This window comes from Ambystoma mexicanum, chromosome 5q, assembly GCF_040938575.1.
Source record: "Ambystoma mexicanum isolate Mex_15411 chromosome 5q, UKY_AmexF1_1, whole genome shotgun sequence".
Lineage (NCBI taxonomy): Eukaryota > Metazoa > Chordata > Amphibia > Caudata > Ambystomatidae > Ambystoma > Ambystoma mexicanum.
In genome coordinates, this window is record NC_090933.1 from 1,255,667,154 (window position 1) to 1,255,680,153 (window position 13,000).

Genomic DNA, 13,000 nt, shown 5'->3' on the forward strand with positions numbered 1-13,000 from the left:
GAGGTAGGTTTATGATAAGCAGAGTTGGAAGGAAGAGACTGAAGACTTACCCCCTATGTAGGAATACTTGGAAGCAGAAAGACCTCCATTTGGCCCTTGTGCGCGCCTCAGCCCAAATTCCAGCAGCTTCTTATGAGGGCCAGCAATCATGCGCATCCTGGCAGCATTCGTAGCAACAAGACTTAATGGGAAGAAAACAAACATTGTTACTATATGACAAATTAAGCAGTACTTGAAAAAAGAAATATACTAAATCTGCAAACATGCTCGAAAAGCTGTAAAGGGGTACACTATTAAAAAAAGATACTTACAGGAAGTACATTTCTTTTAGTCCACAGAAATGATGTATCCCTTCCATTATGAGGGACTCCAACTGACTGGCAGCCACAAGCTTTATTTCTGATATTTCCACAAATTCAACAATCAAACACCATTAACAAATTGTATTAAAGACACCTAGTCACGTAAGTAACCTATCTTTTAAGCATACATTAAAAATTCAGGTTTCACCATCTCCATAATAAACATAGGGCTGCAAGTACAAAGGGATGCAAGTTGACATGGAAGGGCTGAAGATCTCTTCTTAGTAGAAAGTACACTGGTGGAATAAGCACACTTCTATGGCGTCTGCCTATTCTTCCATTGATTGAGGCACCAGGAGTTTAGCAATTAGCATCCACCCTTTGCAGAATTCCCAGCTGTATAACACGTCCTCTGTGTACAGTTTACTGTATTATAGCTTGTTGATTCTTCAACACATGAAAAGGAAGAATAATCTTAATTTCTTTGCTGCGAAAAAGAATATCCCCATTGCCATGAGGTCGACTTATGTACATGAATTGCTTGTCAGGTTTACACACTTACTTTGTGTTAACATAAAATGGCTTTCGGAGCACATTTATTTAACATGTTTCTCATGAAAAATTCCAGACATCAAACATGCAGATAGTGCTTCTGGAGATTTTCAATAGATAAATGACCACAGTGCCTAATTTGTAAAACGATAAGTGCCGGGGCTCAAATATTTTCTAACACGCCCATGACACGTCAGGATGGGCCGCTCCCCGCCCCCTATTGCCACCAGCCATGGGTGCTCAGAAACAAGTGCCATGGTGAGCTATGGCAAACACCCCCACAAATTGAGCACTGAATGCACACTGCACCCATTCAATGGTAACTTAAAACGGTAAGGGTTCAATATGATATTAGCAGCTGAAAAACAACATTGCTCCAATAACGTCATTGATCGTCATGCAATATTGGTTCCATGTGGTAATATCCCCGCAAACATATCGCCATACAAGAATGGCACCGTATTTTTGCGGCAATATTAACCCATTGAACCTGTGGTGGACACCCCCACAGCCCCCATATTATTTTAAAGGGAGCAGGGGACTCCCCTTCCCCCGCAATCTCTGCTCCCATTTACCTGTCATGATCTCTGCTTCCAAAAGGTCAGGGTTTTCCCAACTCCCTTGGAAGCAGATCCATAACCCAGGTTCCGAGTGCCAACCAGTCCCAATTGGGACCTTTTGGACCCAGTCCTGGCGCCAGTGGCACCAGGCTCATAAATATGCCCAGTCCCAGCGCTGGAAGCGCCGGGCTCATAATGCTTGGGTGGACTTACCTGCAGCAGACCATTTGAGCCTCTGATCCTCTTCTGTTTGGCACTACTTTTCCTGTTGGGTGGGGCAGGAGCCACTCCCTAGATTCAGAACACTGGAACTCTTCTGGAAAGCAGGAACTCTTTTCTTACCTAGGCGTGGCTGTGGAAGGAGACACCTAAGCACTACAGGAGGCTATTTAAACCACACCCGATGGATGAATCTTGCTTTGCGTTATTCTGCATCCTCTGCAGCAGAACACTCATCGTGTCTTCTGCATCTGATCCTGGGCCTAAGGAAAAAGGCTTACCATTCTGAATCCAGTCTTCAGCAACACCTATAAAGACAAGAAAGAACAGGTTAGCATTACGGTCTTCAGTGACAGCTCTTCACTTACCTGGTCCATCGGCTGTCACCAACGCCTCGCGCTGCATTCCGGCATCTGAAAGACAAAGGCTTACCTACTCTTCGTGCGCCCCGGAGGTCTTCACACTGCATTCCGGCATCTGAAAGACAAAAGCTTACCAACTCTTCGCACGCTCCGGAGCCCTTCGGCGCTGCATCCCGCATCTGAAAGACAAAACAAGGTGCGTTTAAATACATTGGGGAACTTTAATACTCACGTGCCATTACTCCTTTCCACATCTAACCCAGTGGGTATTCCGGCACCCTGCAGCCGCTCCGAACTTGTACCTGCAAAATAAAAAGACAGTTAGAGCGCATCGTGAAGCAGGCAACAAGCGCTTACTTACGTGCTTCCAGGCGCTTCTATTCATCACACAGGCTCCATCTTCAACTCACTTCAGCCCGTCATCCGCCATCGCCGGAACCCTGCAAAACAAGAAACATCATTACTAAAGACTTTAAAGACATTAGAATTACTCGAAACTTACCGTTCGTGCAGTAAACGATGGACAGCCGTCCTCTGAAGTCAAGAGGCCTGCTCCCCTTATCCAGTGAAGAAACTGGTTACAGCACCCTGCCCCGAGGCAGATGGAGAGCACGGCGTTCACTTACCTAAGGTGAGAGCGTTAACCTTTGGGGTTCTACAGGAGAAGAGAAAGGGAAGAAGAGAGAGACATTCAATAACCCAGTTCTTTAATCCCATATTTTCTATCTGCAGACATCTTACCCTTCGAGTCAGACATACAGTGCACAGAGGTCCAGCCCAAAGAGCCAGCCATGTGTTACACATCACCTTTGAAGATACGGTATACGCCCAGTCAAGACCGGCGCCTCTACGGAAATCAGGTGAGCGTTACAGAACGCAAAGCCTACCACAAAACTCCCGTCCAGGCGCTATGGAAACCTCGGATACCGACCAGCTAGCCCAGTTACTTGGGGAACTAAGGGCAGAAGTGCATGCAGCCCGTCAGGAAATGAACGCTCTAAGAAGGGAACTGATTATTTCCAAGGAGCGAACAGATGATCTCGCTAGACAATTGCTACAGTCACAAGCCGGACAGACCCCGTTACCCGCATCTGGGGGAAATCTTCCTTCTACATCCTCTATGAATCCAGTGCAGATCAACCTACCTGGGAATGTACCTCTGGCTCCGCCCGAACGATTTTCTGGTGACCCAAAGAGGTTTGCAGTATTTATCAATCAGTGCCGGTTGCATTTCTTATGCCGGCCAGCAGCCTTTCCAACTGATCAAGCTAAAGTAGCTTTCGTGCTTTCGTACCTTAGTGGCAATGCGGCAGACTGGTCGATCCCTCTAGTAAGTCAAGATGATCCGGTCCTCCATGATTTTCAAGCTTTTCAGCTCAGTATGGAAAAACTGTTCGCAAGACATTCACAGCGGCAGGCCTTGGACAATGAGCTTCTTTCGTTGCGACAAGGTAATCAAGACCTTTTGGCTTATATTGCGTCTTTCAACAGACTGATAGTGGAAACGCAATGGCCTGAGGACAAAAGGATTACGCTGTTTTATAGAGGTCTACGTGGAGAGCTCAAAGATGTGTTAGCCCAAGTAGTGAATCCCCCACAAGATTGTTCGGACTATATAGACTTAGTCGTTCACAGGAAGGCCGATCGTTCCAAGTTTGATGCTCGAGTATTTCCAAACCGCCAACTCCTTCCAAAGGAGTAGACTCCGGGGAACCCATGCAAATAGGGGGTCTGAAAGGTCCTCTAACACAAAAGGAGCGGGAAAGGAGAAAACAGTTGCAATTATGCCTCTATTGCGGAAACTCAGGGCACTTTCTTCGAGACTGTCCGGTGAAACCTGCCAAGAAGGCAGTAGGAGCTGCAGTTACCAAAGTTACAAACTCTGAGCAGGGAAACGACCTCGCCCGACAAGAATAGAGGTCCTCTTGCCGAGCGTGAAAACCAGTTCCGTGACCTCGCATTTCGTGATACCTATGGTCCTCATTAGCCCTGATAATCCGGATCGATTACATGCAATTGAAGCTTACGTCGACAGCGGTGCCATCGGCAATTATGTGGATCATGAAATGGTTTTGAGGATGAATCTAACTCTTTGTCCCAAGGCTGTAAAGGACGTCATTACTACGGTGGATGGTACGGAGATAGCCTCCGGGCCAGTAACGCATACCACTCAAGAGGTGACGCTAGTAAGTCAAGATGGACACCATGAGAAGATCGTGTTCGATGTGATCAAGGCCCCTCAGTTTCAGATTATTCTAGGAATACCTTGGTTAGAGAAACACAATCCTCTGATCGATTGGCGAGCAAGAACGGTCCAGTTTCCAGAATGTGTCTCTACTTGTCACCCTCCACCTGGTGTTGCACTGGCAGCAATTTCCTCGGAGGCTCCCCAGTTACCTCCTGAATACCTAGAATTCCAAGATGTTTTCCGGAAGGATCAGGCTAACTCTCTACCTCCTCATAGGTCTTATGACTGCCAGATAGACCTGATACCTGGATCTACTCCTCCTTGTAGTAGAATTTATGCCCTCACCGAGCCTGAGAACCTTCACCTTCGACAATACCTGGATCAATACCTGGCAAATGGGTTTATTCGTCCTTCCAAGTCCCCTGCTTCTTCAGCTTTGTTCTTCGTTCCAAAAAAGGAAGGAGACCTTAGAACTTGTATAGATTATCGCTCCCTGAACCAGATCACCGTTAAGAATAGATATCCGTTACCTTTGATCCTGAACTCCTGGACCAAGTCAGAAAAGCATGCATATATACAAAGCTGGATCTTAGAGGAGCTTACCACTTGGTACGAGTAAAAGAGGGCGATGAATGGAAGACGGCCTTCCGCACCAAGTATGGGCTATTTGAATATCAGGTCATGCCCTTCGGACTTTGCAATGCCCCGGCCGCCTTTCAATATTTTATGAACGATGTCCTCAGAGAGCTCATAGATGTGTGTGTTGTTGTTTACATTGACGACATCCTCGTTTATTCTTCATCGGAATCTGAACATCGGAAACACGTGAAAATGGTCCTCGAAAGATTGCGTCAACACAAACATTTCGCTAAGTTGGAAAAATGTGTTTTCAACGTGACTGAAGTTGAATTCTTGGGATTCATATTATCACCTGGCGGAGTGCGTATGGATTCAAAGAAGGTTGATGCAGTTCTCAAATGGCCATCACCATCCTCCGTAAAAGGTGTGCAAAGCATGTTGGGCTTCGCTAACTTTTACCGCAGGTCTATCCCCGAATTCTCTCGAATAGTCCAGCCCATCACTGCCTTGTTAAAGAAAAACAAACGTTTTGAATGGTCTACCGAGGCGGAACAAGCTTTCCAGGATTTGAAGACTAAATTTATCTCTGCACAAATCTTAAAACACCCTCGCCCCGAACTCCCCTACATCGTGGAAACTGATGCTTCAAGCCTTGCCATGGGGGCAGTTCTATCACAAAAGGACCCGGTAACCAATCAGTTGCATCCCGTGGCATTTTGGTCCCGCAAATTCTCGCCTCCTGAAATCAATTACACGATTACTGACAAGGAACTTCTGGCTATCAAGTCTGCCTTTAAGGCTTGGCGGCATTATCTGCTGGGGGCCCGACACACCGTTACTGTGATTACGGATCACCGAAACCTGCAATATTTGAAAACCGCAAAAGCCCAATCCTCTAGACAACTCCGTTGGGCATTATTCTTTGCCGAGTTTGACTTCATAATTACCTATCGACCTGGTACAAAGAACAGTAAAGCTGATGCCCTTTCTCGGATGGGAGTGGAAGAACACTTGATCAACCCTAAACATGTACCAATCATTCCCGAACAAAGAATTCTGGGTGTAATCGCCACAGAATCCATAGAGGAAGTTAAGGATAAAGCCAGGCAACTTGTAACTCCAGCAGACATACACAATTGGCATCTGCAGGGAAAGGACTTTGCAGTAAAGGACAACTTATTGTATTTCCAAGAACGATTATACCTACCCAGCACAGATTTACAGAAAAAAGTAATCTCTTGTTATCACGATTCTTTAATGGAAGGACATCCCGGTATGGCCAAGACCTCAGAAAAGATCAAGCGCTACTTCTGGTGGCCGTCTTGGAAAAAAGATATCAGAGACTTTATAATGTCCTGTGGAGTATGCGCCCAAAACAAGAGTCAAAAGGAAAGACCAGCAGGCCTCTTACGCCCTATTGACATCCCACCTCGCCCTTGGCATACGCTTTCTATGGACTTCATCACCGATCTACCTCCATGCTCTGGATACAATACGATTCTAGTAATCGTGGACTTATTCTCCAAGATGGCGCATTTCATTCCGCTCAAAGGCTTGCCAACAGCAGCAACTCTGGCCCGAGAATTTCTCGAAAACATCGTCCGACTGCACGGTTTTCCTTCGGTTCTAATTTCGGATCGAGGTAGTCAATTTATTTCTCATTTTTGGCGAAGTTGCTGTCGGTCGGCTCAAATTGATGTGAGACTATCGATCAGTCACCACCCTCAGACCGACGGACAAACCGAGAGGACCAATCAAACTCTGGAACAGTATTTACGCTGCATGCTGCAACAAACTGAAAAAACTTGGAAAGACATCCTTTGGATAGCCGAATATGCCTACAATAACTCTGTCCATTCGGGAACTGGGAAAACCCCGTTTTTTCTTTTGTACGGCAGTCACCCTCGAACCTCGGAGTTGGATCCCCTCCAAGATCTTGAAACACCAGCAGTAGACTACCTGCATTCTACAATCACCCAAGCCTTTAAGGAAGCTGTTTCTCACCTTCAAAGGGCTAAAGAACAATACAAGAAAGGAGCAGATCAACATCGGAAGGAAGCCCCTCAATATCAAGTAGGGGATCAAGTCTGGTTATCCACCAAATATCTACCTCTAAAAGGGCCACGCACATTCAACCCAAGATACCTTGGTCTCTATTCCATCACTACCATAGTAAACCCAGTAGCGGTTAAGTTGGACTTGCCCCCGCACATGAAGATACATCCGGTCTTCCACGTCTCTCTATTAAAACCCGTGCAACCTCAAACCCGACTAACTAAATCTCCAAAACCTATCCTAGTTGATGGAGAACTCGAGTTTGAAGTCAAAAGCATTGTGGACTCCAAGATCTCCAAATCTAAACTATTTTACCTAATTGACTGGAAAGGCTACGGCCCCCAAGAGAGATCCTGGGAACCTGCTGAATATGTCCACGCTCCTCGCCTAATCAAAAGATTTCACCGAACATTTCCTGACAAGCCAAAACCCCCGGAGAAGCCCGGTTTGGGAGGGGCCTTGAGGGGGGGGTACTGTCATGATCTCTGCTTCCAAAAGGTCAGGGTTTTCCCAACTCCCTTGGAAGCAGATCCATAACCCAGGTTCCGAGTGCCAACCAGTCCCAATTGGGACCTTTTGGACCCAGTCCTGGCGCCAGTGGCACCAGGCTCATAAATATGCCCAGTCCCAGCGCTGGAAGCGCCGGGCTCATAATGCTTGGGTGGACTTACCTGCAGCAGACCATGCTGCTTACTTGCCTGCCAGTTGAGCCTCTGATCCTCTTCTGTTTGGAACTACTTTTCCTGTTGGGTGGGGCAGGAGCCACTCCCTAGATTCAGAACACTGGAACTCTTCTGGAAAGCAGGAACTCTTTTCTTACCTAGGCGTGGCTGTGGAAGGAGACACCTAAGCACTACAGGAGGCTATTTAAACCACACCCGATGGATGAATCTTGCTTTGCGTTATTCTGCATCCTCTGCAGCAGAACGCTCATCGTGTCTTCTGCATCTGATCCTGGGCCTAAGGAAAAAGGCTTACCATTCTGAATCCAGTCTTCAGCAAAACCTATAAAGACAAGAAAGAACAGGTTAGCATTACGGTCTTCAGTGACAGCTCTTCACTTACCTGGTCCATCGGCTGTCACCAACGCCTCGCGCTGCATTCCGGCATCTGAAAGACAAAAGCTTACCAACTCTTCGCACGCTCCGGAGGCCTTCGGCGCTGCATCCCGCATATGAAAGACAAAACAAGGTGCGTTTAAAGACATTGGGGAACTTTAATACTCACGTGCCATTACTCCTTTCCACATCTAACCCAGTGGGTATTCCGGCACCCTGCAGCCGCTCCGAACTTGTACCTGCAAAATAAAAAGACAGTTAGAGCGCATCGTGAAGCAGGCAACAAGCGCTTACTTACGTGCTTCCAGGCGCTTCTATTCATCACACGGGCTCCATCTTCAACTCACTTCAGCCCGTCATCCGCCATCGCCGGAACCCTGCAAAACAAGAAACATCATTACTAAAGACTTTAAAGACATTAGAATTACTCGAAACTTACCGTTCGTGCAGTAAACGACGGACAGCAGTCCTCTGAAGTCAAGAGGCCTGCTCCCCTTATCCAGTGAAGAAACTGGTTACAGCACCCTGCCCCGAGGCAGATGGAGAGCACGGCGTTCACTTACCTAAGGTGAGAGCGTTAACCTTTGGGGTTCTACAGGAGAAGAGAAAGGGAAGAAGAGAGAGACATTCAATAACCCAGTTCCTTAATCCCATTTTTTCTATCTGCAGACATCTCACCCTTCGAGTCAGACATACCGTGCACAGAGGTCCAGCCCAAAGAGCCAGCCGTGTGTTACATATCACCTTTGAAGATATGGTATACGCCCAGTCAAGACCGGCGCCTCTACGGGAATCAGGTGAGCGTTACATTACCCTAAAAATGATCCCCACTAATAATATTGCCTATGGCCGTTCCCGGCCATAATCATATGTATATCGATATTATTGGTGGGGATAATATTACCTGATACTGCAATATTTACATGCACTGGTAAATGTCCTCAGTCCTGAAATATTAGCAGAATATCCTCAAACAGTTCATGAAATAAATTCTGCTTTTGCAAAACTTTGGAAAAAAATATTCTGTGTTGGTTAGTGAATTAAAGAATGCATTCAAGCAGCTAGTTAATTTATAAAAGGTGTACCATTTAAAAATATATATATATTTTCACTTTTTTCACAATGACACAAACCAAAGATAAATAAATGCTAATCCACAACATCTCTAACCAATTGCAAGTACTGTCCACTTATGGGCACAACACTAAGCAGAAAACACCAAAAGGAAATAAAGTGTAGTAGAGGGGGTGAGGAGCACATGCAAGTTGTGTGCGCCATCAACCTTTCAGTTTACTCCTCGGAGTACAACATTACATTTGTTTTTCTCCATATTCCACCCACAGGTCACTTTCTGTTCCAACAAAACACTCGCATTTCATCAGGTTTAGCCAGGCCTCAAAATGTGCACTTGCCACAAGAGCTAATTGACGTTTGTCGAGGAAGAAATGGTGCTCTGTGTAGGTGTAGAACTGCGGGTGGGGGGAGATGAGTGACATTTTATGCCTGACTAGTAGCTTGCAATTTGACATTTTAGCCCATGCAACATTAAATTATGATCTTTTCAAGACTAGACAATTTCTTGAGGCCAATCCTCCAGTTTTGGTTGAGTGCTACTTTTCCATATCTGCAGAATCATTAGCCAACACAATCAAACGAATCACAGATTCTCTATTTTCCCAGACTAAATCACTCATCAGTAAAATAACTCGTAAGGGGTCTCGACTCTAGAAAGGATTTAACCTTATCCCCAAAGTTCAGCTAAAACCCTCAGCTACCAAACCTAATCTGCACATACACGGCAGGGTTCAACATTTATTATAGTAATAATAGTGACAGATCCACACAAGAACAAACCTTCTCTTTAAACATACCCATAACTTTGTCATCCTCTATTGCTTTACCCACCTCTGACTCCAGCATATGTACCATCTTTTCTCCATGTTGGGAAGGAACTAGGGTCCTCCCGAACCCTCAAGCACTTTAGAGTCAGGCAATACCTCTTATTGCGCTATAATGGAGTAGGAGGGAGGAGGGGCACTGGGAAAGCTCTCTCATGCAAACATTATCACATACACAGACATAGGCAAGCACTGAAGAAGGTAGGTATGGTCTAAATATAGGGCACAATTAACTATTAGTTGGATAGATTTGTAATGGCCGATCCCAGGTATTTTAAAAGCTGAACTAGTGCTTTAGATGAGTGAAACGCCATCCTTCCCAGAAGGAATGTGGCCTGTGGGATTGAAAATAGACTGCAGGATTAGTGTGCAGTTCCATCACCATGGCCAGCATGAACTGACTCACCAACTGTCCACTGTCGATCAAGGGTCCATGCGCGTTCCAAATAGCACTCACGTGTTTCTGTGCGGCAAAATGCAGAATGGGATCAATTACGTGTGGAGGAAACTACAGGACCCAGATAAAGTTAGCAGGAGGAGTGAAATATAGATAGAATGAAAATTGTGTGTACATAAAAATGTTTAGTTTTTCCTTTGGCTAGGCCTCAAGGTTTGTAAAAGTCTGCAGAGCTGCAGTGTTTTTGCATAGCTAGCAAAATGTAACAACGTGCCCTTACAAAACCGCTGACAACGAAGAAAGGCGGCTTAGGAGGATCCGTATTATGGAAGAAGGACTGAAGTCATGATCCAGCTAGAAGTGACATCACCATGGCAAGCCAGGCCTATATAAAACCCTGCTTGAGACCACTTTGGCAGGAAGGAACAGGGAGAAGGACAAGAGAAGACCGTTCAGGCAGCAGAGTCCTTTGCTACCATCCTCTTTTTGTAAAATTAAACTTGTTATCCTTATAAGATGACCTTTTTGCCTTATTTCCCTAGAGGGGTGTATTCATTCTGGTGTGCGCGTAATTGGGGACACCCTTGCATCCTCATGTAACACTGGGTAAAGCCCTCACTGATGCATGAAAATACGCATACAAGGGGTGTGAGGAATTGCCATCTGGCACGGGTGTAGAAGCCATGTTTTCTTTTTTATCAAATAATAAAATGATGCAAGTAAATCCATCTCAGAAAGGGTGATTTTCTGGCCGGATCCCCCTTTTGTAAGTTACATGCCTAAAGCATAGTGTGCCCCTATGCCGTGCTTCATCAACATCCTCATCTACAGCTCCTGCTCTCCAGTGGCACAGATCAGATTCAGGCCCCAAGTGACTTCCTGACAGTTGTAGGGTCAGCCAAATCACTACTATGCAGGAGCTGCTTTGAGGATATGCACCTCTGTTCCACAAATGACATAACTATGAGAATGCTATCCTGGTGGCACACTAAACTGTACATATAAGCCATACCTGAGTTTGAGATATGGAAGCTAGCATCTCTCATAATGAGCCAATCCACATCAATTTGATATCACACATGTGTCAGCGATGTGAGCCCAGCACAGCTGTGGAAGGTTTATGTGTATTCCCTCCTGCCATGCTCTCTGCTGCTCCCAGCAAGACTGTAGACATGAGAGTTTCCTCTCTGATCCTTTGTGATGGCAGGTAACACCCTCTTCAATGAGAGAGCCAATCCACAAGAAGCAGAACAGCAGTCAAGGAGCACACCCATCCACAAAAGGACTAACTTTAACCAGGGTGCTAATGTCAAGGGAAGGGGTTGGGGGTAGTCTAGCCAGAGGTAGTTCCGATCAGTTGGAGGGAGGTTCCACCATCTTGTAGTTTCTCTTTAACCCTCTTTTCTGTCTGGAGTGGACACAAAGCACTTTGGGTGTGATGTCAGAAGGCAAATCCCACTTGTTGAAGAACAGGGATTGGACCCTTAAAGCAGGCTTGTTTTTATCCAATCAGCTGCAGACTTTTGCCTTAAAAGTAGGGACCTCCCACTCCTTTTTCCAATTTTTTTTTAAATTATCGTTACAGTTGACATAATCAACCTTTCAATAACGTACATGTAATATTACATAACATCAAATACAAATAGAAAATGCAAACGCAAATATAAAAGTTGTGCAATTATATAATTGTGCAAATATTTGACATAAACTTCCAATACATTCGTCGTTATATAATGAGTGTTGAAAGGCACTTAAGAAAGTGACTAATGTAAAAAATATGTTTCTATGACTTGCAGAAATTTCTCAAATTATCTCAGATTCAAGGACATACGAAATTTTATAATTGCGATTCTTATCATTGTTATTCTGGTCTGGAATATTTGCTTCCACAATATGTTTGTAGTCATTATCCTAAAATCTTTTAAATGAGGTTTCAAATATTGCATTTGTTTTTCCAGTAAAACGACATTCAGTGAGCAAGTGCCTCAAATTTTCACACTGTTCATAAATGCAGCCAAATCTGCACTTATTATCGCTGTCAGGAATTAGTATTCGCCTAGGTAAAACTTCTATTGTCGGCCACAAGTGCAATCAAAATTGTAGGAAAGCATTCCTTTATGCTGGGTTTGGAAATTTCATTAAGTATGATTCCAATCTGCACAGTTTTTTTTGGAGCAAACAGGTTGTCTGCAAACGATTTGTATTTGACACATGATTGATTTGTGGCGTCCCCAATCATGTTGCCACAATTTTTGTGTTGCTCTGAATGGATTTGTTAATAACAATTCTTCTGGGATGTCGGCTGCAATCATGACAGTGACAACTTGCTTCCTCCATTCAGTTACAAAAGCATATTCTGAGCAGTTTAGATACTCAGCGAAAACATGAAGCAGTGACCCCAGTTTATCACTGTTAGGGAGAATTCTCTGTTTAGGCTGAATTTCCTAACCTAGTGAGTCCCCCAGCAGCTTTGCTGGATTTTTGGGGTTTATTTTTTTCTCCTGCCAAGAGTGAGACTCTTTTACCCTCACTCTTGGGCATGATTTGAGTGTGTTTCTTTGACTCTAGGTGTGTTTAATGGGCTATAGGGTCTTTTACTCCATAGGGCTTCAGGTGTTTTTGTGATATGTGTTACACAGCACCCTTAATGCAGTAACACAGGGATGTCATAGTGACCCCCAACATAGACTCCATACCCTGGGACTGACTACTGTCTCCCAGGGGATGTAAAGTCACCATTGACTTTACTAGTCTCAAATTCTGAACAGAACCAGTAAAAACCATCATATTGTGGACGTACTGGCCGGGGCAATTCGATTGCCCCGGGGTC

At 45.0% G+C, this 13,000-nt stretch overlaps 1 protein-coding gene across 1 annotated transcript in view; it reads right to left on the reverse strand.

The window, feature by feature from the left end:
* NAPRT (nicotinate phosphoribosyltransferase) overlaps positions 1 to 13,000 on the reverse strand; it is a 1,537,890-nt gene that overhangs the window by 1,228,471 nt on the left and 296,419 nt on the right. The window contains exon 4 of the mRNA XM_069621760.1: positions 51 to 181. Coding sequence (XP_069477861.1) covers positions 51 to 181 — 131 coding nt within the window. The remainder of the gene's footprint in view (positions 1 to 50; positions 182 to 13,000) is intronic.